The sequence below is a fragment of the Tiliqua scincoides genome, chromosome 2 (assembly GCF_035046505.1).
Source record: "Tiliqua scincoides isolate rTilSci1 chromosome 2, rTilSci1.hap2, whole genome shotgun sequence".
NCBI classification, from domain to species: domain Eukaryota; kingdom Metazoa; phylum Chordata; class Lepidosauria; order Squamata; family Scincidae; genus Tiliqua; species Tiliqua scincoides.
In genome coordinates, this window is record NC_089822.1 from 228549125 (window position 1) to 228571875 (window position 22751).

Below are 22751 nucleotides of genomic sequence, written 5' to 3' on the forward strand. Positions count from 1 at the left end.
AAGATAAAAATCAAGAATTGATATCAGAAGTAGGAGTAATATGCAGTCCTGTGTACTTAAATGGGACTCTTTTCTGCAAGCTTCTTTTTTAAGGGTGGAAACATAGATTTCTTCTCCCACCTTTGACTAGAGCTACAAACAGGATGTCCTATTAAAATGTAAATTATGGTCTTTCATGTCAAGACAAAGATTTCATGACTTTAATTTCTCTCATAGACTATTTTATTATGGAAAAGAGAGGTTGCTTTGAGTCCAGTATAACAGTATTGATGGAAGAATTAAAACAATAAGCCATAACAAACTACCTCTTGTAAATCTTTCAGAAAATTATGATGGGAATCCATTATCTTGCTCACAGATCTCTCCTGTTAATTTGGCAGTGTAATAAATTGTGAGGGGGTGCCCCAAAAAGGGGGGTCTCAGGGCGTTATCTGGCGGGGTGCCGAGGGTCAGCTGGATGGTCTCATGGGACCCCTGAGTGGGGTGTCCACCTCCCTGGGGTTCCTTGCAGGGGAAGCCTCAGACCAAGCCAGGAGGAGGGGGTTCACAACACCCTTGTCCTCCTCCCTGGAGGCAGGACCTGAGGCCCTTGGTCTTCAGGCAGAGGCAGGGGCTCCAGCTACAGCCTCCTGCCTTCCCTCTCCAGAACTGCCTGTCAAAACAGGCCTCCCTGCTTTTATCCTCCCCAGCCACACCCTCGGCTCCTCTCTAGGCTTAAAGGGACCCTGACCCTGACCTGCTTCCTTCCTCTTTGGTGGTTAATGATGACCCGGCCTTGCTCATTGCTCAGGTCAGGTGAGCCCTGGGGGGACGGTCTCTCCCACCCAGCTGCCCTACGTCTTACCTGGTCAGCTGGAGCAGCGGCGGCGGCGGCGGCGGCAGCGGCGGTGGTGGCTCTATGGCCAGCCAGTTCTGCCCCTGGCCTGCAGCCAGGTAAGGCAGGGGTTGGACAAGGGCTCCACCCCTGACAAAACTATTTTGTAACCAATTTAGGGCCCAATCCTATTCAACTTTCCAGTGCTGGGGCAGTCATGCCAATGAGGAGTACACTGCAACCTGTGGTGGGGAAGCAGTCACACAGGCCTCCTCAAGGTATGGGAACATTTGTTCCCTTAACTCGGGGCTGCATTGCAGCTGCACCAGCGTTGGAAAGTTGGGTAGGATTGGGCCCTTAGGAAAATTAGCTGTAGATGTGGCAAAGTGAATACAGGGTCATAATTCAGACTTCTGAATTCAGTAATGGTTTCTGTTCGTTGTATCTGGTTAATACTCACTGTTCTGATTTTGTTGTTATTGAAACTGCCTTTCTCAAACCTTTTTCCAGTTGTTCAGTTGTGCTTCAACAGTTGTGGTTTTGCTTTCAGGACTGTCGAAACTGCAAAGGACGTGGAGCACTTAGGTGTACATCTTGTAACGGAGCTGGCAAGGTATTTTATGATGGTGATGTTCAGAATTCCTTTCAGATATCCATGTTTCCTTCTCTGCATAATTTCATGTAGAAAATGGGTATATAAATGTTGATAAAATACAATGCCTTTAGGTCACAGGGAATAGGAGACAAACACTGATTTTCAAAGGAGAATTGGAAATATATATATATATATGGATTCTTGTAGCCAATGTCCAGTTTCTGTAAAGACTTAAAGAGAAAATTCTATAAAAATTTTACATATGTGATATTATGCACTGGATACATAAAAAGTATACACTACATAGTTGCTAATGATGTGAGTAGACATGATCATGTATGATTCATATATTGTGAAGCACAAGATCACTTCAAAAACCATGCCAGCATATGGCAACAGTAATATATTACAATTTATCACAAATACCATTGTTGTATTTATTAGATTTATTGAAAGGCTTTAGATTTATTGTATTTATTAGATTTATTGAACATGACTGGGAGCAAATTATGCACATATAAGAGGGAATTTGATCATGATTGCAATAATTGGAAATCTGTAGTAATGCAATCAGTTTACAAGTGGTTAGACAGATCATAGAATGCACTATACAGATTTTTTAAATCAATTGATTGCATTTTAAAAAGAGAAACCAAAAGCGATATTCAACTTGCAGTTTACCTTGGAAGCAGTGATTTGCGAAAGTTGGAAGCAGACTTACATTGCATGCAATGTCTAATGTGGCCCTTATTCTGTAGGCAGATCAAACCTAACTTTAGCTTCTATAAAAAATTAAATTAAGTTTTTTATTGATGTTTTTCAGTGTATAAAAAGATCAAAGAGAACAACCACTTAGGTTTCAATACTGGAGATATTTATTCTCCATAATTATTCTCATCATCAGTGCATTCTTGTTCTCCATATTCATTTGGTGGGACATTGGCTTTTACAAGTTCCATCAAGCAGAATGTAAAGGACAGTGGTTTGAAAAACAGAGAAAATGCCTTGACCACTTCCCTTCTCTCCAATTCCTTTCAGACATATGAGCAAGCAATTGTATAAGGTCAATAATCATTCCCAGGGACTGAACCTACCTATAGCAATTTCCTTAATATTCTTCCCTCCAGATGAAGTACACAGGAGTTTAAGACATACATAGGAAATGTGCATTTTTAGCATTAGCCTGAACAAAGAGTCACTGCCGCATTGACAAATCATCCCTCACAACAAAAATACAAAGTCAGGAAGGAGATGTCAGTGGAAAGTGACAACTAATGACAAAGGGTCAAACTGAAATCCTTTGGGAGTTGGATTTTCCAGCTACTGTAGGTATTCCAAGCAATTAGAAGATGAACAGTCTGAGTATGCATTATACAAGAACCAGGACAGGGTAGTAGTTTGGGAGTTGAACTAAGAACTGGCAAATCCAGGTTCAAATCCCTAATCAGCCATGAAGGTTCCTGGGTGACTTTGGGCCAGTCACTATCTCTTAGTCTCACCCACTTTACAAGGTATTTTGAGGGCAAAAGGAGGGAAGGAACTATGTACACTACCCTGAACTCCTTGGAGGATGGGTGGTGTAAAACTGTGATAAATAACCATACTGCTAGGGAATGGGCATACACTAAACACCTTTAGAGCATATGTAATTCCTTCATGTTTTAAGACCAGTATTGGAGAGCACATTCTCTGGCTCATCTTTGTTGGAGATATGGCTGCCTGGTACAAAGGATAGGATTAGTTGGTGGGATGGGAGCAGAAGTTCACTTCAGTGCTGTTTTTCAAACACTTTTGATCATCATGACACTAGTAATAATTAATCTTACTAGTAAAATTGTTTGATTTTCTTTGTAAACCACTTTGTGAACTTTCCGTTGAAAAGCGGTATATAAATACTGTTGCTGTTGCTGTTGCTGTTGCTGTTGCTGTTGCTGTTGCTGTTAATAATAATAATAATAATAAAATCCATAACGTGCCACAACGCTCTTTATTGGTTTTGCAGCATTGAGAGCCCAGTTCGATCTCCCCCCATGCTGATGCAGTGGTTCTTTTTTATCTTTCTGGAAAAAATGTGATCAGATGATGTTTCTCCCCCCCCCCCTTCAATTTTAGACATCCTGTACAGCTTGCGGTGGGACTGGGTCCAATTGGGATGGAGATCAGACAATCTGCCCATACTGCTCAGGCTCAGGAGATAATCGGTAAATGAATAAGACAAGTGCGAACAGATTTCTCACTTTTACCCTTGAAATAGTTTTGTAAAATGGGTGTCGCAATCCTTTCTGGTCTTTCAAAAAGGGGAGTTTGTGATGCCGTTATTAACAGATGGCCACAAAGTTCCTGCGCATGAGATTGTATGGATATGGGATTGATGCCATTTAAGCCTGCACAGGAACTTTGTCCCCCCTGTCCCGTCCCATCCCCTCCCCCCCCGCATCAAGACATCCATATAGCCCTTTAGCACTATTGGCTTGTAATGTATTCTTTATCTCATTCACTCCCGAAGCAGAGTGCCAAATGCTAGTCCCTTGTTTCCTCGTTCCTGCCCCCCTCCTTGGTGATAGCAGTGGCAATACTTTGCATCCAGGCGGGAGGTTTCCCAGAAACTAGAACCAGGGGACATTCATTGAAACTGAGTGATGGGAGTGTTAGAACAGACAAAAGAAAATATTTATTTACCCAGAGAGTAATCTAGCTGAGGAGCTCTTGCCACAGGATGTGGTGATGGTGTCTTGCCTAGAAGTCTTTCAAAGGGAATCCCTTCCTTGGATGGATTTATGGAGGGAAATGAACTGTCCATTACAGGTTACAAGCCATGATGTCTATGTGCAACCTCTGGATTTTAGGGATAGCCTATCTCTTAATGTCAGATGCAAGGGAGTGGCAACAGAATACAGGTATCAAGTCTTGAGTGCTCCCTGAGGCATCTGGTGGGCCTCTGTGAGGTACAGGAAACTGGAATATATGGGCCTTTGGCCTGAACCAGCAGGACTCTTATGTTAGGGAGTGGATGAATAGACACTCCTTCTCTCCTTGCTGAATTTTGAAAGGAAGGGATGGGAAGGGAGAAGGAAAGTAGGAGAAGAGTTCTGGGCTTCTGAGAAGTTCTGAGAAGAGTTCTGGGCTTGAATGTCTCCTCTCCTCAGTCGCACCAATGACGCCAGCAGTAGTGAGCAGGCAAGGGACAGTTGGGCACCCCAAGATTCATCAACTCTCCCAATTTGCCAACCTGTCCTCTCATCCCATTCGCCTTCATGTGGCTGCACACTGGTCCTAATAGAATGATGACAAGTATGCTGCGCAACAGTCTTTAGGAAGAAAGTTTTAGAGTTGTGCAAAGGAAGGAACTGTATTGCTTCAGTATTTCCATGTAAATGCTTCTGGGTTTGAGCTTTCCTTCCTCCTCCACAGATGCTTCAGATGTCATGGCCAAGGATGGGTAAAGTGTCACAGCTGCAACGGGAGTGGCATCTTACTGTATCATACTGAACTTACAATCACCTGGTAAGTTGAACAACTAAAAGCAGGTTGTTCTAATGACAAAGGGTGTGTTTTGTCCAACTCTTGTGTGTTCTCTGGCATAGGACTGTTACAGATCATCACTGTATTCTCGTGCGGCTTTATCTGATAGTTTTCCAGCCCAGTCCTATCCAGGGCTGGCCTGCATGGTGCAGGGATGCTAATACAGCCTCCACAGCATCCCTTGGGGTGGCTGAGGACCAGACTGGCCAGGAGAGGTAATATGAACCACCACAGGGGCTGTGTCAGGCCCAGGATGTGAGTCCTTTATCACATGGATGCCTCTGCTACTGAGTTCTGGCGCACTTCACCCCTGGCTTGAGCCCATCTGCTTCTGGATCTGCCCTGACACCACATTACCTGTGCCAACAACTGATATGCCAATGGCTGATCTGCAGGCTTACCATAGATCTGCAGGCTTGCCTTATCTGCAGGAGAGAGATCTTGGGGTGGTGGTGGACAAGTCGATGAAAGTGTCGACCCAATGTGCGGCGGCAGTGAAGAAGGCCAATTCTATGCTGGGGATCATTAGAAAATGTATTGAGAACAAACAGCTAATATTATAATGCCGTTGTGCAAATCGATGGTAAGGCCACACCTGGAGTATTGTGCCCAGTTGTGGTCGCCGCATCTCAAAAAGTACATAGTGGAGATGAAAAAGGTGCAAAAGAGAGCAACTAAGATGATTACTGGGCTGGGGCACCTTCCTTATGAGGAAAGGTTACGGCGTTTGGGCCCCTTCAGCCTAGAAAAGAGGAGCCTGAGGGGGGACATGATTGAGACATACAAAATTATGCATGGGAAGGATAAAGTGGATAGAGAGATGCTCTTTACACTCTCACATAACACCAGAACCAGGGGACATCCACTAAAATTGAGTGTTGGGAGAGTTAGGACAGACAAAAGAAAATATTTCTTTACTCAGAGTGTGGTTGGTCTGTGGAACTCCTTGCCACAGAATGTGGTGACGGCATCTGGCCTGGATGCCTTTAAAAGGGGATTGGACAAGTTTCTGGAGGAAAAATCCATTACGGGTTACAAGCCATGATGTACATGTGCAACCTCCTGATTTTAGAAACGGGCTATGTCAGAATGCCAGATGCAAGGGAGGGCACCAGGATGCAGGTCTCTTGTTACCTGGTGTGCTCCCTGGGGCATTTGGTGGCCCGCTGTGAGATACAGGAAGCTGGACTAGATGGGCCTATGGCCTGATCCAGTGGGGCTGTTCTTAAGTTCTTATGTTCTTACCATTTGCTGTGCCATCAGCAGGGCCACAGACTATCAGAGCAGCTGCAGCGATGGGAGCTCACATGATGCACTAGTGGACCATATCCTGCAAATAGGATTGGGCTACTAAGATGCCGTTCTCTGCAGTTACCTAGCAGTTAGTACTTGGATGGGAGACCGCCTGGGAATACCGGGTGCTGTAGGCTTATACCATAGTCTTTCGAGACTGAAGGTTGCCAACCATTGATGCAGGTGCACCAATGTGCCCTCTGCTTCTTTTGACTTCACAAAAATCCCATGAGGTAGGTGAGACTGAGAGAGACAGTGACTAACCCAGGTCACTCAGGAAGCTTCATAGCTGAGCAGGGATTTGAACCTGGTCCTTCCAGGTCTAAGTCCAACTCCCAAACCACTACACTATCCTGGCTTTCAGATACATGTGCACAAGACTTCAGCCTGGATGTATCTTCTTGACTTGAGGGCTAATGTGTGTGTGTGTGTGTGTGTGTGTGTGTGTGTGTGTGTGTGTGCAGGGGGCATTCAAGTGCTTTCAGCATTTACTCCTCTTGTTTCATCTCAGAATGCCTGTCTTACCAACGAAACATTTCTTCGTTTCCATTTTCTCAACAGGAAAACCCATGTTACAGAACATGTAGCAGAAAAGAATACCGGCTTTCCAGCTTACCATTTTCAGGAAGTGAAGGGAAAAGAAATATTCAGCGATGAACAACCCTTGGTAAACAGCCAAATAGCCTTGGGTTTGTGTGTTTGTGTGTGTGTGTGTGTGTATACACAAAGTTCACTGAAAGTATAAATGTATATTGTACACTGTCTTTGATACGCCATAAGCTTGACAGCTGCTGAGAAGGTAGATCACATTTCCTTACTCGATTTACAGTCCACTCTTACCCCTCACTTATATGCAGGATGCAGAGGTGCTGGTGCAGCAGTACCAATGAGCAAGAGTCCCTCCTCGGGGGTCATTCACTGATGACCATCCACAACATTGGAAATTGTTAGAAGAGAGGCAACAGTGCTGGCATCAGGAGTTGGCATAATCAGGCAGCCACCCAGGGTCCTCAGAGAGGTCCACTCCTGATTCCTGAAAACACCTCTGAGCACATTGTGGCCTGAGTGTGGTGGCAGAACTACTCTCTTGAAACTCACCCAGGTCGTCAGGGGCCGTGGAGGTGATGCAAGCACCTTAAATGGTTGCAACAAATTAAGGGAAGGGAAAGCTCCAGCTCTAAAGGGGCATTTAGGAATATGGACTGCCCAAAGTACAGTTGGGAAGGATTTCTCTAAGGTCATGTCTATCTGAGAACCTCCTTCATTTGTCGCTTACAGCCCAATCCTATTGGGCTGCCGCAGCACCAGAACTTGTCCTCTGTCAGCACGGCATGCTTTAAGGCAACATGCCATTCAGCATGGCTGGACCACTGCTGCAAGCAGCAGTCAGCAGTAGCTGCACACCAGTGGCCTGCTCTGGTAAGTCAGCATGGAGGCAGGTGGGGGATTGGCGGAATGGGGGGGACGAATGTAGCAATGACTGGGGCTGGGAGGGGGCAGATCACAGCCAAGAAGGAGGTAGTACTGGTAGCAGTGTCACCACCACCACCTCTTTTGCACAAATATTAAGGGTACAGGGGCCCTGTTTTCTACTGCATTAATTGCAATAGTAACTTGGTCACTCTCATATACTCACAAAAAGGTGTGTCACAGTATCCTTCATTTGTCTTCCAGGTTTCTCCCATATATGGTTTTATGGAGCCGTCAATTGATGAGGGTTCCCGAGCATGTATTGCACAACACAGAATGCAGTTTGCATCCACCAATTGTCATCACGTCTTGAGACAGGTGGGTATAAAATTGAATAAAAGGTTGTGGAAAATGAAGGATGGGCTTGGAGCATTTTCCATATAAACGTAGTCTTGACGTGCTCATCTTCAGTCTTTTCTTTTTTTCATTCATAAATGGGAAAAAGAAATGTAAGTGGCATTAAAAAGATATGGACAGGTTATCCATCAGGTTCCACCTGTTCACAGCAAGAACATTATGCATCAGTGCCTTGTCTGTTTTGCAGTCAAGTCCATTTTGAGTCCAGTGCAGACGTATAGCTCTCTTACTCTACTCTCCCCTGAGGTGACTATTCAGTCACTTCATTCTTCTTCATGCATAAACTGAATGTTTCTCTGTAGTTTCATCCCGTGAGACTGTATGCTACCTGAGGGGTAGTTCATTTGTTGGAAAGCAACCAAATCACAGACCACATGAACAAAGAAGATATAAACACAGCAGATAAAACAGCTAATAACGTTTTAAAAGGCCTGGAAATATTTTGTAAAGAAGTCCTTGCCTGGTACTGCATTGACATCAGAGGAGGTATCAGGCAAGCTTCTCTGCGGAGTGCCACATAACTGGATGGCCTAGCTAAGATATCCCCAGTTACCCCACACCTCATCTATTATGTACATATATTATGCATGCTTACCTGGAAATAACAGCCCAATCGTAATGACCACTGAGCCCAGAGGAACAGCAGCACCAAAAATGGCGACAGCTGTATCTTGCAGGAGCTGGGAAGGCGCCAGAGGTGTCTTTGTGGGAAGGGGACGTTCGTCCTCTTCCCCCAAGTAAGGGTGCAGGTCCTACAATGGGGCTTCTCAAGTCTGCACTGACTATTTTGCCAGCATAGTCTTGAGTACCTCCATGCTGGGCTTTGCAGCCCAACATGAAGGATAGAATCCAGCCAAGGAGACGTCTACTGGGCCCACACACTCCCACCGCAGATTCTCCCCTGTTTTGCCCTCCTCCCACTCCAGAATGCCTACCTCCACCCCACACAGCCAGCTGGTGGTGCTACTAACCTCCAGGCATCCTCCACCCAGTGTTGGGCTGCCAACTAGCGCGGGTCTACCACCAGTGCTCCTTACTCTAAGGGCACTATAAACTTGCTTTATGGCACATTTACAACACGTAGTGCCCCTTTACAACACACTATGGCCCTTTAGGATTGGCCCCTAAGTCCCATTGCTCTCAATGGGAGTAGATATGCGTAGGATTATGCTGAAGAGATTCTGCTTTCTTACTGTCCTCACTGAGCTATCAGATTCAGACCTGCTTACCTTCAGCCAGACGACTGATTGTATGTCTTCAGACCATATCCTGGAAGTATGATCATAGCATTGACTTCAAGGTATTTCAAATAGCTATGGAGCTGCTTCAAACAGATCTCTGAAAGGTGACCATTCAGCCACTTCATTCTTCTTCATGCATAAACCGAATATGTTTCCCTGTAATTTCATCCCATGGAACTGTATGCACCCTCTGGACTTTAGAGGGTAGTCTATTTCTGAATACCAGATGCAAGGGAGTGGCAACAGGAGACAGGTATCATGTTTTCTTGTGTGGTCCCAGAGACATCTGGTGGGCCACTATGAGATGCAGGAAGCTGGACTAGATGGGTCCTTGACCTGATCCAGCAAGTCTCTTAATTATATTCTTATGTTTTTTTTAAAGAAAATATTAATGCACAAGCTTGTGGATGGCATGGCTAATGGACACAAGGGATTGTGATTTCCTCTGCCTTTTTAGAACAATAAAAGAACAGGAGGGGAAGGGAAACAATGAACAATTAACATTTGTTCTGGCTGAAATAATGGAAAGTAGTTTTTCACACAATGCGCTGGTGACATTTATTCCATGTAATGCAAGTTGCACAAGGTTGAAATATGCACATATAACAAACATTATTGCCAAATATATAGGGATTACACCCACACAACAGATTAGTCGAGGAATTTAGTTTTAAATATTCATGAGTGTTATGACTGATCTTCAGAAGATGGTGATGAACCACAGAGATGGATGTCATATCCAGAATTTTTCTGTAGTTAGTAGCTGCAGACCTGCTCCACTGGTGACCCTGAATACAGTTCATCAACCAAGTAAGGTGACCCACAATGGATCTTTAAAAGCTCCTGGTTTTGCTGTCTTTCTGGCATGACTTTAAAAAAAAAAAAGGAAAAAAACCATGGGATATGGAACATATGAACATGTGAATACATGGGTTATGGGTCACATTTAGCCTGGCAAGTCACAGGAAATAGTGCTCTGTTGGTAGTTTTGAGAGAAAGGATGATAAGGAAACCAGAAGAACCAACACCAATAATTTTGGTCTAATCCTAAAAGGACCTTATGCTGTTGGAACTAGTGCTCCCGCAGCATATGGTCCTTTATGACTGTTGCTAAACATGGTTGAAGCTGACTGCTGAAACAGTGAGATGCCAGGGAAGGAGCCCCAGTGCTGGTAAGTCAGCTTAGGGGTAAGGAGAAAAGTGGGAAGGGAGAAGAATCGGGCAGAGAAAGGAGGGTGTATCAAGAGAGGGGGTGGTACCTGTGGCAGTAGCACTCCTGATAGCCTATCCTCCTTCCCAACCTTAGTTTGCCGTTTTGGGTCCACTGTAGCTGGTGCAGGTCTGAGTAGACCCAACCCAACAAGGTGGCTAAGGCTAAGGCTTACCCTGGGGCAAGGGAACAAATGCTCTCTTACCCCATGGATGCCTTCGTGAACTGAAATTGCATCCCAGGATGCAGTATGTGCTTCGTTGGCACGACTGCATTGCTGCACAGGGAGCTAGGTCAGATTGGACTGCTATTTCATCATCTGATAAGGAGGATGGCTCTACCTGTGGTGCACAGTGAATATAGTGTGACAGAACACATTTGATTCTCACCCTAGAGGTGATAACTTTAATGTACCTTATAATATTTTTTTTTTTTTCCCCAGAAGCAAACAATTGAAGTGTTGCCACTCACCAAAGTTGAATATGAATGGAAAGGGAGACTTCATTCCTTCTTCCTGTTTGGCAATGAGAATAGAGTATATACCAAGGACTACCCGGCAAAATGCTGTTGCTCTGTCATGTGACACAAGAACATCTCCTCCATTAAGCCACAAAGCTATTCACAATTATTTGTTCTTCACAGTAAATTGCGAAGTTTCTTTACACTTAGATGGTATCCTCAGGATATGCAAGTTTATATGCACAGGAATCTGTGAAGGGGGAATATTTATTCTCTCTTTTATCATGGAGGTGATTCACATGAATCATACACCTAATGGAAGACTTAGGACTGCATCCATTGTACTTTTTGATTGGGGCAATGAAGGAAGGGCTTAGCTGAAAGAATAAAATTGGTTGTGCATTGGGATATGTTATCAGCTCAAACTGATGCAGCTGCTGTATGAAAGCAGGATCACAGTTGCGATGGCCGCCAAATGCAGTGTGATGTCATGGTGGATTGGCCGGTCGAGGGAAATGGGAGGGGTAAGATTTACCTGTATATGCTGGCTGCTGCCTCATGGGACCCCTCTGAGCTATGTCAACTCTGTTAATGATGTATTATTATTTATTATAAAAGTACTGTATTTATATACCACTTTTCAACAAAAAGTTCACAAAGCGGTTTACAGAGAAAAATCAAATAACTAATGGCTCCCTGTCCCAAAAGAGCTCACAATCTAAAAAGATGCAAAAGGACACCAGCAGACAGCCACTAGAAAGGACAGTGCTGGGGTGAGGAGGGCCAGTTACTCTCCCCCTGCTAAATAAAAGAAGAGCACCCACTTGAAAAAGTGCCTCTTACCCAGTTAGCAAGGGTTAGTAAGGTAAGTTTGCAGACGACACCAAACTTATTCAGCCACTAAGTAAATCTGTCAAGCAGGTAAGCTAAAGGAAGGAGTGATAGTGATAGAGCTTTTACATGTGTCTCCTATATACTAAAATATAATCATCTTATCAGTGCCTGATTTGTACAGAAACCTTACCGTCAAAGGCTCTGGCCTTCCTGCAAGTGTGCCTGGGCCTTGCACTGTCACAAAGCACTTTATGCTGCTTGTGCAATAATGTGAATCAGTGGAGCAAATGTTAGGATGGCATCATAATACATCTGATTGCATGGGGACATATTAATAAGAATGTTTTGCTACAGGAAAATAGGAAAATGAGAGCTTTTCCTTGTCATGATGATTGCATAAACTTGCTCAAGAATCTGATAGCGTGTGGCGTTAGCAGTGTCAAAACCCACTGGAATTACAAGTGTTTGGATTTTCATGTTTATAATGTGAATGTCAAGTGAAATAAAAAAACTATGACCTCAAGTGCCCATTAGACAGTGAGAACCTGAATTGAAATCCACCTGACAAAGGTGACCACCATTGTATCAAGGAAAATTATTTATCCAAATTAGTTAATATATGTAAATGTATGTAAGTATATTCCTTTCACATAAACTTCCTTGGGCACAATTCTAACACCCTTATGTCAGTGCTTTCCAGCACTGACATAAGGGCAATGCAGCTCTGAGGTAAGGGAACAAACATTCCTTTACTTTGAGGAGGCTTCCGTGAGTGACACCCAACTGCAGGATGCAGCACATGTCCTATTGGCACCGCTATGCCAGAACTGGAAAGCACGGACATAAGGGGTTAGGATTAATGTTCTGACTCAAACATTAGAATGTGAACGTTTTGGGCAACAAGCAATGTGTTAAAAATTGGTGAATGAGTTGCAATAGGTGAGTGTGGGAGGAGTGCAGAGGAAAAAAAGGAGAAAAAAACCTGGTAGCTGTACATGGAATGGAAGTATTATGTTCAATAAAGGTTTTGGTGGTATTTGAAGATAATAGACACAGTAGATGTCAACATGACAGCGGTGAAAATTATACCATATAGCCATCATTAAGACCAGGCGTTGATCTTACTATCTTTGATATTGTGAAGTCTTGTGATATTCAAGATGGGGGTGTCCAAATCTCACAGGAGTTGGGTGTTGCCATCTTGAATCTCACAAGATCTCATGAGATTCAAGATGTTGGTGTCCAGATGAGCCGGGAAGAAGAAGCTGTAGATGGGAGTGTTGTGACCCAGGAAAGTTTGGGAACCAGTGTTTTAAGGTCTATTTCCACTATGAGGATAGCTGAACATGGTTAAAGCTGGCTGCTGAAACTGTGCCAGATTCCAAATTCCACAAGGAATTTTGCTTGAACAAAAAAAGACAGAAAATGAGTTGCTCTTGATACATTGTACTCACGTCACTAAACAGATGGTGCTTTTTGTGTGATGGACTCAAACAATAAGAGGTCATAATGTGACTCTGTTCATTTAAAATTCCCCAGCATGAGATATGTAATTTTTAAAAATGCAGCAGACAGAAAGGTATGGTGGATGAATGCCAGTGCTAAAGGTCAGTAGATCAGTAATCATGATAATTCTCCCAAGACATTGTAGTCTGGATTGCCTTATATAACAGGCAGATATAAATGCCGGCAAATAGACATAAACAACTCCATCTGCCCCTTGGAGTATGAGTGATACTGATAGTCTGTACAATGTACTGATTTTTCCATCATTAATGTACCTCCCTATTTTTGAGCTGCACAATCTCCCCTCTTTTCTTTAGGGGTCAAACAAGATGTGCAAGCAAAGGTACATGATAGACCTTTGAGTTTTTGTCTTTTTAACAATTAGCATGTGATAGGAGAAAGGAGGGGTTTAGAGTTCAATTGCACCCCCCACATGTACTAATTATAGTTATTTTATTTTTTTAAGAAAGCATGTATTGCAGTGTTTGTTAAACTCTCAAGGTATGGATGCATTTCCATGCTTGTCTATTTAGAACCTAGCAAATCTTTTTCCATAAAATGGAGCATGGTGTATGTAACTTAGGAGCATAAAAACATGCCCAGGCATTGATCCATCCAGGTCAGTATTATCTACACTGACTGTCAGTGGCTCTCCAGTGGGTTTCAGTCAGGGGTTTTTATCAGGCCTACCTGGAGATTGACAGCTAGTTGGCCTATGCAGAAGAAAGTAAAGTATTTTTACCCCTAGGCCATATGGTCAAACCCCCCCCCCCCCACACACACACCATATAATGCAGGATGAACTCTGGCAGCATGTCTGGTTTACGTAGGATGGCTTCTGTCCTCAATTTCCCACCAATCGGTTTGAATGAATGACCTTTGGTTGAATGTTCTGAAAGAAGGAACATCTCTCTTTCCTTTCTCTCCACACCACATATTCGTTGCACATAAATCTACCCTCCAGGGATACAGTGAGAGAGAAGCATAGCTCTGGAATGTCAGCTGGAGCAGTGACATCATCAGTAGGAGTGCTCAGGTGCTGATTTGGATACTTTTTCCCCCCAAAGGACCTTAGCCATGAAGAAGCAACTGGATCATCAGGAAACAAGCTGAAAAATTTGCCTGGGGATATAGTCTTTCCTAAGGCTGACTGAGAGACAATATGTAGCTCCTGTTACATTACACAATCCTTTGCAAATTTATCAGGGAGTAAGTCCTGTTGTACATGAATTCTGAGTTAACCTGCATGCACTAACATTCAGGCAGCCCAATCTTACATAACTCCCTGAGTGGCAATGCAACCATGCCAAGGGGGCATGTGCTATATCCTGCAGGGGATAGTTTGGGGCTGCAAAGGCTTCTTTCCAGGTAAGGGAACATTTATTCTCTTGCCCTGGGATAAGCCCTCGCCATGCTGCTGGATTGACTTTGATCAGCTCTAGCTATAAATCTGGTACAGGCGCAGCTTGTCATGACCAGCTCTTTCACTAGTTCACCACTGACACCCTTTACGCACAGCACTTGCCTAAACCATATACCGTAGTAAATCTGGCTTTGCCGTTGTTTGTTTGTTATCTCAATCTAGTCCAGTCGGAAACCTTGCAACATTTTTTTTTGCTACACTGAAACCAGTGTTTCCAAGAAACATCATTTATTTTGTGGTTATTTATTTATTTGCGCTATATTATTGCATTATGTTACTGTAGCAATTCCCTTTGCGAGTATTGAATATTGTAATATGCTGTTCCTTCTCAGAAAGTTGATAAATGGAAACAATGTTATCAGAGCACAACAGGCTATTTTTGTTTTGATTTGTTTTCTTGTGTTTACTTGGTACTAGTAGCACATATTCCAGGGTGCATGTGCAATTATGTACTCAGGCTTTGAAAGGACAGTGAAACCGAGAGAACAGGTGCAAGTACTAGAAAATGACATTGAGACGCTCACAACGTGAAGTACTATTCACCATTCTCACTAAAGCACCACATAGCCTGCCATTTCTCCCTGGATTTTCATGTTGAATTTTCTCCACATGTTTTCTGGATAGGTGAATATTTGACAAACATCTAAGTCAGGAGTGTCAAACTAATTTTGTACAGTGGGCCAAATAGCATGCATGATGCCTGCTGAGGGCAGGAAGTGATGTCATTAAGCAGGAAGTCATGTCATGAAGCAAGTCATGATCAGAAATAAGCACCTTTTGCTGATTTAGGAACTCAATAGCTGCAAATGACAGAAGAGAATCTTGATCCTAATTCACAAATGACAAATAGCTGCAAATGACAGAAGAGAATCTTGATCCTAATACACAAATCTTGATCCTAATTCCAAGATATGGGAGAGCCCAATTATTAAGGGGGCTACCCTTATAGCTTTGACATCTCAGGACAGCTCATGGTGGTGCTGGAACAGACCAATGAACAGCTTCTGAAGGCTGCACCCAGTCCCAGTTTGATACCCCTGATCTAAGGGGATCCTTTTTTGCAGACTGAACAGTATCAAACATGTCATAATGTTCTTTGATGTATATGTAGCAGCTGACATGCAGTAGAGGTCAACAACTGAGCATCAAATATGCCACAAAAAACTGTTGACAGTGACTGACAGGTCACATGCAGTAGCAGCCAGAATATGACATTGGCTGACAGGTAGGAATCAACATGTCACAGTATGCGATAGCTGATGATTCAATGTCTAGTGCAGTGATTTTCAACCTTTTTCATCTCATGGCACACTGACAAGGCATTAAAATTGTCAAGGCACACCCTAGTTTTTTGACAATTGACAAGGCACACTGCACTGACAGCAGGGGCCTGCATCCCCCAGTGGCCCTACTAACAAATGATCCTCCCCCAATCTCCCGCAGCACATCTGCAGACCATCCGTGGCACACCACTGTGCCACAACACAGTGGTTGAAAATCACTGGTCTAGTGGGTTCAGCGTCCCATTTTGTCAACAGTGAGAGTCAGTTGACTTTTGAAGGTTTCTTAATTTTTGTTTCTGCTCTGCCTCTGTATAGATAATATTGTACAAGTGTTTACCCTTCTCTCTGGTTGGCAACCTTCAGGCTCGAAAGACTATGGTATAAGCCTACAGCACCTGGTATTCCCAGGCGGTCTCCCATCCAAGTACTAACCAGGCCTGACCCTGCTTAGCTTCCAAGATCAGACGAGATCAGGCATGTGCAAGGTAACAGTTGCTTAGCCTTATGCATGTCTAATACTTCAGTATTTTGGGTTCCAGGAACATTTTTCTACCTTGGCTGAGATACAAGAGGGGTATTGGAAAAGGCACCATACAACTGAGTATTGCAGATATGTTATTCCAGACAAGGTGATGAGCATAGCGGTATTTGTGAGTTTCCTTTTATTTGAAGAAGAATGAGAAAGAATGATTACAAACTTGTCCACTCTGGGAAAGAGGGTCCCGAAGCAGATTCACTGCTCATGACCTTCTCAGTTTGTAGGCTATCAGTTGTGCACTACACACTTAAGCCATGGGGCAGAGACCAATCAATCGGACTTGAATGAGATGTCCTATGGGCCTTAGACACAGCTGGGGGAGGGTGTTAATGCATCTTGAATACTGGACTTTAGCTCTTTATGCTGCCCTACGTGGACTGGTGGCTCCCCCCAAAATTGAGCCTCCTCATCAGCCATAGTGCTTAAGTAGCCCTCCCACATGTCCTGCCCCTTCCCAGTGGTGTCACCAGCAGGTGCAGGGGGTGCACACTGCACCAGGTGACACTCTCAGGGGAATGACACCACTAGTGACCAAAATATATTCATGTCATATATCATCCAATGGGTTCTTTTAATGCATAATGCAATGAAAGAAACTGCATTGAATTATCTATATTCTATGGAAGTTTATAGGCAAATAACCAGAAAAAGAAAACACAACTGCATTATGTGACAATCAAGACGACCCTCCCTTATGGGCCGTGTAATCTGTTTATTGCCCTTAGGGTAATCAAGTGGCCATAAACCCATATAACCACCTGACACCCCTCAGGTCTTTCCAATTCCAGTTACCAATTGCTCTTTAACTGTAGAGCTTCCAATCCTGGTAGCCAGGCCAAATTTGGGGAACCCTCCCCTGAACCATGCTCCAGCCTGAGCCCCCCTTGGACTTGGCTTGAACCTTGGAGCAGGCTCCTAGTACTGGGTCTCTAGATTCCACCCAGTCACACTGGATTAACTCACACAACCAGTCCCCTTTGCTTCACCAGTCCCAATAATCCAGTCAGTTGTAATAGATAGGATTTATTGAATATAGATTTAAAGAATAGTTATACAGACAGCATTGCATCAGTCAAAGGTTTTAGAATTTAGGATAGAGCATACCAATACAATACAACACTCAGCACTAATAAAACAATAAAGGGATAACTCCTAACTCTAACTATCACTCAGCAAAGTTTTAGGTTTCCCAAGTCCAGTCTAACCCATCTTGCTGCAGTCAAGTTGGGTCCCTCTTGCCAGAATGGTCAAAGCTCAGACCCCTCAGTCAGAGGCAAAGCTAGAACAAAGAAAAGCTCTTTTCCCTCACCTTATAGGTCTCCTGACCCATCCACCAATCAGAACTCGGTTCCAGCCGAACATTCTAGGGGTGGACGTGCCACAAGCCTTCTTATTCATGGTGGAATCCCCCCTCCCCACCTGAGAAGTTCACAGCTGTACCCTGTTGTTAATCAAGTTGGCCTTGGAGCCCACTTGGTAGTTTGGTACGGTATCTGAGGGCCCTGTGAAGTGGCCTCCTCCACAGTTCTCTCAGGTCTGGTATGCACTAATTAGAAGTTGGTTACAGCTGGGGCCTTGTGCTCGGGCCTAACAACATGGCTACAAGCAGAAACTTTCCTTGTTCAGGTGTTACCTGGTCATCGATATTCACTTTTCTGTCACACCTTATTTAACAAAAAGTGGATTTCTTAAGTCAAAATGATCAATGAGACTGCTTGATCCAAGAGCCAATGAGGTGTTGTTATGACACAACAGAAAACCAGTAAGTTGTTAGTATGAGCTCTTATTTCCAGATATTGGAGCTTATACTAGAACTCTTATTCAGTTGTGTGAGTACAATCACATTGGCCACTATTTTTCATTGGTTACTGATTTGTTGGGTGACCTGCACTGTTAGATAGATAGATAGATTTAATGAGGGTTATACCAACCCTAATGAGGTCACTGCATTTAGGTTGTGCGTATGATATTGTAATTTATCCTGTATGGTCAGGTACAGGAGGAGATCCATCATGGGGGTGATCCAATCTCTCTCACAGCAGGTGTTGAAAAACCATAGTAATGCATCTGTCCCTTCCTCCCCTTCCCCAGCCCAAATGGAACCCGACCACCACTTCCAGTGCTCACTCCCTCTTCCCAATCTCCAGTAATTGCTATTAGGATGGTCATTAGATCATTTCCTAGATAGAGCTTAATCATGAGGTTGATGAGGACCATTGGAGAGGTGACACATTTCCTTTGTCTTACAAAATTGTTTTCCCCAAATTCAGGAAACCTCAGAAGGTATAGTTGCAAGATACTTGATCATAAGCTGTTCTAGCAGGCTTTGGAGCTGGAAGGCTTCATCTGAATTCTGAAGGTGTGAAAACTGTTTGAATTGAATGAATAATTGCAATCCGTCCTGCAAACAGCCACATTACTGATTTGGTGCTTGCTCTCTGGGTAGGCAGCTAGTACCGTGCATGTGCTCAAATGTGTACTGCATGCCTTGAATTAAAAGGAAATAAACAGATATAAAATATTGACCTTGTAACACTACTGGAAGAGATATTTTGTTTTGCTAAACTTGTTTTTCCCTAAGTCATGAGCTCTTAGTATGGGGTTATGGTCACAAGGGAAACATCAGCTGCCACCGCCGGGTATTTTAATTTTGGAGCTCCATTAGGATTTTGGAGAAGTGGCATCCATTAATAACATTTCTTCTCCCTAAACATTATGTTATTGTGTCTTTTATTTTGCATCCAGAGCCTCTTGTTGTCTTGTGTGCTCCCTGAGGCATCTCGTGGGCCACTGTGAGTTACAGGAAGCTGGACTAGATGGGCTTTTGACCTCAGCCATCAGGGCTATTCTTATGCTCTTATGATTAGTGAGGCAGAAATGTCACCCCCTGCATCACTGCCTCACCATGCGCCTGATATCCCACTTCCCAAATTTTGTAGCCAAATGGAGGCTAGAGAGGGCAGGTGGGCTCAACTTCACAAAGCACTCGCCACTTTAAGCAATGAGTGCTATGCGCGGCCCCCACATTGAAAGCCCAGGAAACACCCAGAGTGCCACGTAGGGAGGGGTGCCACCCCAGTCACCCCCCATATGCTACTGGCCACTCCAATATCCCCTGCAGCCTGGAACCTGGGGCCTGTGGCCTCCTTGGCTACCCACTTCATATGCCCTTGGAGCAGACAGAGAACTCAAGCACTGAGTAAGGTGATTATATAGTTGATCAAAAGTGTTGCCACCCTGGCCTGTGGAGCTGCAGCCTCTTGATATCAGTACATAAGACAGCCACTTTACTGGTCTGGTTCATGCTCTCCTGGAGGGCAGCCAGCACCAAATACACTTGTATCCATGTGTGTCTCCTGAACACCTTGAAATAAAAGACACAGTAACATCATGTACAGGGAAAAGAAATCGGGGCAGGGTACTTTGCCCTTCCATGGTTTAAGCCTGTTTTGTCACACTCTGTGTGCCAGTTGCCTTTAAAAAACAAAACACACAAGCTTTGCATATCTATTTAGGGTCTCATGCTTGGGTTCTACCCTCACCATTTCAATGCACCATTTGCAAAAACAATGCCAAATGTAGTTTATCCAAGGAATTCTAAATCATTTTACTGCAGCAGTTCCGAAGTGTGTTAATTTGCTCCCATTTTCTTCACACACAGATGTTCATCACAGAGTTCCGTGGGGGAAATTCAGGAAGAATGGATTTTCATGGTGTGCATCTGATAAACACCAGGATGAATTGTAGTGTCAAAGCGCTCCCCTGTGAGCACTGAATTAGTCATGCATATTAATAGTGATGAATGGTTGTGTGCACTAATGCAAAGTAGGACTGTGAAAAGGGCCAGATGCTGTTTGCTGATGTGCTGGGGGCTGTTGTGATTATTCTGCTGCAATTTCCACAGGAAGCACTACATTTTTGGCCAATCTGAGGATTCCAATTGACAGCCATTTACAAGTCCATTCAGATTTGCAATTTTCCTTCTTTATACGGTATACACTTTGGTGGAGGATGGGCAGCCCAACACAAAGGTGGATTTAAGCTGGCACTAGCCTCCCTGTGCTAGCTCTGAGTGTCACAAATGTGCTGTAAGGCACAATTGCACCAACTCGAGAGCCAGCAGCACTGGCACAACATTGTGCGCCAGACTGCTGGCACTGGATCCAGTCCCTGCGTCGGCAAGCACAGATAAAGGGGAGAGTGTGGAGGAGGGCATTTTGGAGATGGGGAGGGGTGTTACTGGGTGGAGGAAGGCAGAAGAGGGGGAGGATCGGGCTCTGGAAGGGGGTGGGATCGTCTGTTACTTTCCTAAAATGCATTGATTGTTATCCACATTTTATATCTTCTCAGTTGCATCAGCACAAGGCTCACTTTGGTAAAATAAATAAAATGGGGCACACCCAAAAGTATCTATCAAATTAGACATACACTAACTTGCATTATTGCGAGACATGCTTAAACTCAGAAGTACCTCTCTCTCTCTCTCTCTCTCTCTCTCTCTCTCTCTCTCTCTCACTTTCTCTCTGTCTCACATACACATATACATACAAGGAGGTTAACTTCTTCCCCTCATGTCATTTTCCAAATGAAAATCGTCCATCCAAAGCTGTCTGGTTTGGCTCTTCAGTATAGTGTGTAACCCTATGGAGCATGTATAGCCCTCTTAGATGCATAAGCAACCCTTTTTGGTTCGGAAGACCTGCTATAACAGAGCTGTCTGAAGGAATTTTGAGGAGATGGAAGAAAGTTTCTGAGAGGACTGAGAGAGAGAGAGAAAAAAAAAGAGATTCTGGACAGAAGGGGCAGTGCATTGAGGAAAATGAGTCTATGATATTGAAACATCCCATAGCAGCAGCCTTCTAACCCCTCCCACTTGCTCTCACCCACCCTTGTTTCAGTAGCCTCCAGTTTGAGTGTGGGGGAGATCCAGATGGTTGTGATGTGCCCCCCTTCTTTATCTTTCTCTTTTTCTGCTTAGCAGTCCTATGTAACATCATAAACCTACACCTCCTCCTTGCCCACCTTTTTCTCCCCCAAGCTAAAAAGCCCCTGATCCTTTGGTAACCTTCTTTGCACTTTTGTATGGGCACAGGGTTCTTTGTCTCTTTTCCCGTGATATTGTTTTGGAGATGGGGAATGGCCAATCTAAGTGCTTTTGTGATCCTGATCCAGGGTCAGTTCTGGAAAATAAGCCTAGTCAAATATGTGCTGGAGTACTTGACTCCCAGGGGACACCTTAGGCCACCATCACGCAAGAACTGAAAATCTAAAGTCATGTTCAAGTCACACAGACTTAAGAAAGAAAGAAAGAAAGAAAGAAAGAAAGAAAGAAAGAAAGAAAGAAAGAAAGAAAGAAAGAAAGAAAGAAAGAAAGAAAGAAAGAAAGAAAGAAAACTAGGCTGCAAGCCTAAACACATTGACCACAATTGGGCTTACTCCAGAGTAGACATGCCTAGGCTTGCACTGCTAGTCTTAACACCACTTGAGACTTTCAGGCTTGTTGCCAGGAGCCCTCATGATTAAAAAATCACAGAAAATCACAGAAACAACATAAACATAAAACCAGGCAGCACTCTATTGTAGTCATGCTTGACTACTTCATGTGCCCTGGTTTCTTTAGATGCACATTCTCTGTGCCATAGAGATTGTGGCAGAACTCCTGTTCTCCTTGTGGCACAGTTAAAGTCTGCCACGCATGGATATAAACTGTAAGTTTTAACCGTAAGGAGTATGCACAAATATAAACTCTTACATCTAGCAGTTGGTGAAAAGTGAGGTGTCTTTATAAGATTGAAGACAGAGATCACAGCAATATAGCCACATGGAGATTTTTTTTTTCATTGCATCATATTGTTTGAGGACTCCACTAGCAATGGATGAGTCACTAGACGTCAAATTGTTTTATGAGATGGGAGTGTCCAAAGGGACCGGACTGGGATGGAAACTTCTCCTCACACGGAATTCTCAGTAAACAAAACAGAGAAGTGGATGTAGTTACAGTGAACCTAGGACCTCATCTCTTTATTGGGCAACATGCGAATGGATCCAGAGCACAACAGAGACCAGGACTGTAAGTATAACAGGAAATCACCGCTCAATGTGCTTTCAAAGCAGACGCTATTTCGGAGTAGTGTGTTTTAACATGTTAACTACGAGTCATATTTCAAATAGCCACTTATTTTAGTCTTAGACTCAGCACTGAGCTA

General features: G+C 43.8%; 1 protein-coding gene and 1 pseudogene across 3 annotated transcripts in view; one reads left to right on the forward strand and one right to left on the reverse strand.

Annotated features, from left to right (window-relative positions):
* Window positions 1-13258, forward strand: part of LOC136640896 (protein SSUH2 homolog) — a 33682-nt gene extending 20424 nt beyond the window's left edge. For 2 of the 3 annotated variants that reach the window (XM_066616294.1, XM_066616296.1), the window contains exons 8-13: window positions 1365-1427; window positions 3522-3610; window positions 4821-4913; window positions 6786-6891; window positions 7899-8012; window positions 10945-13258. In XM_066616294.1, the coding sequence (XP_066472391.1) occupies window positions 1365-1427; window positions 3522-3610; window positions 4821-4913; window positions 6786-6891; window positions 7899-8012; window positions 10945-11085 (606 nt within the window). In that variant the 3' untranslated portion in view covers window positions 11086-13258. The remainder of the gene's footprint in view (window positions 1-1364; window positions 1428-3521; window positions 3611-4820; window positions 4914-6785; window positions 6892-7898; window positions 8013-10944) is intronic. The other variant, XM_066616295.1, reaches the window with a different exon arrangement.
* A 3132-nt stretch (window positions 13259-16390) lies between these two features.
* LOC136642837 (5S ribosomal RNA) lies at window positions 16391-16509 on the reverse strand (annotated as a pseudogene).
* Window positions 16510-22751: the final 6242 nt, after the last annotated feature.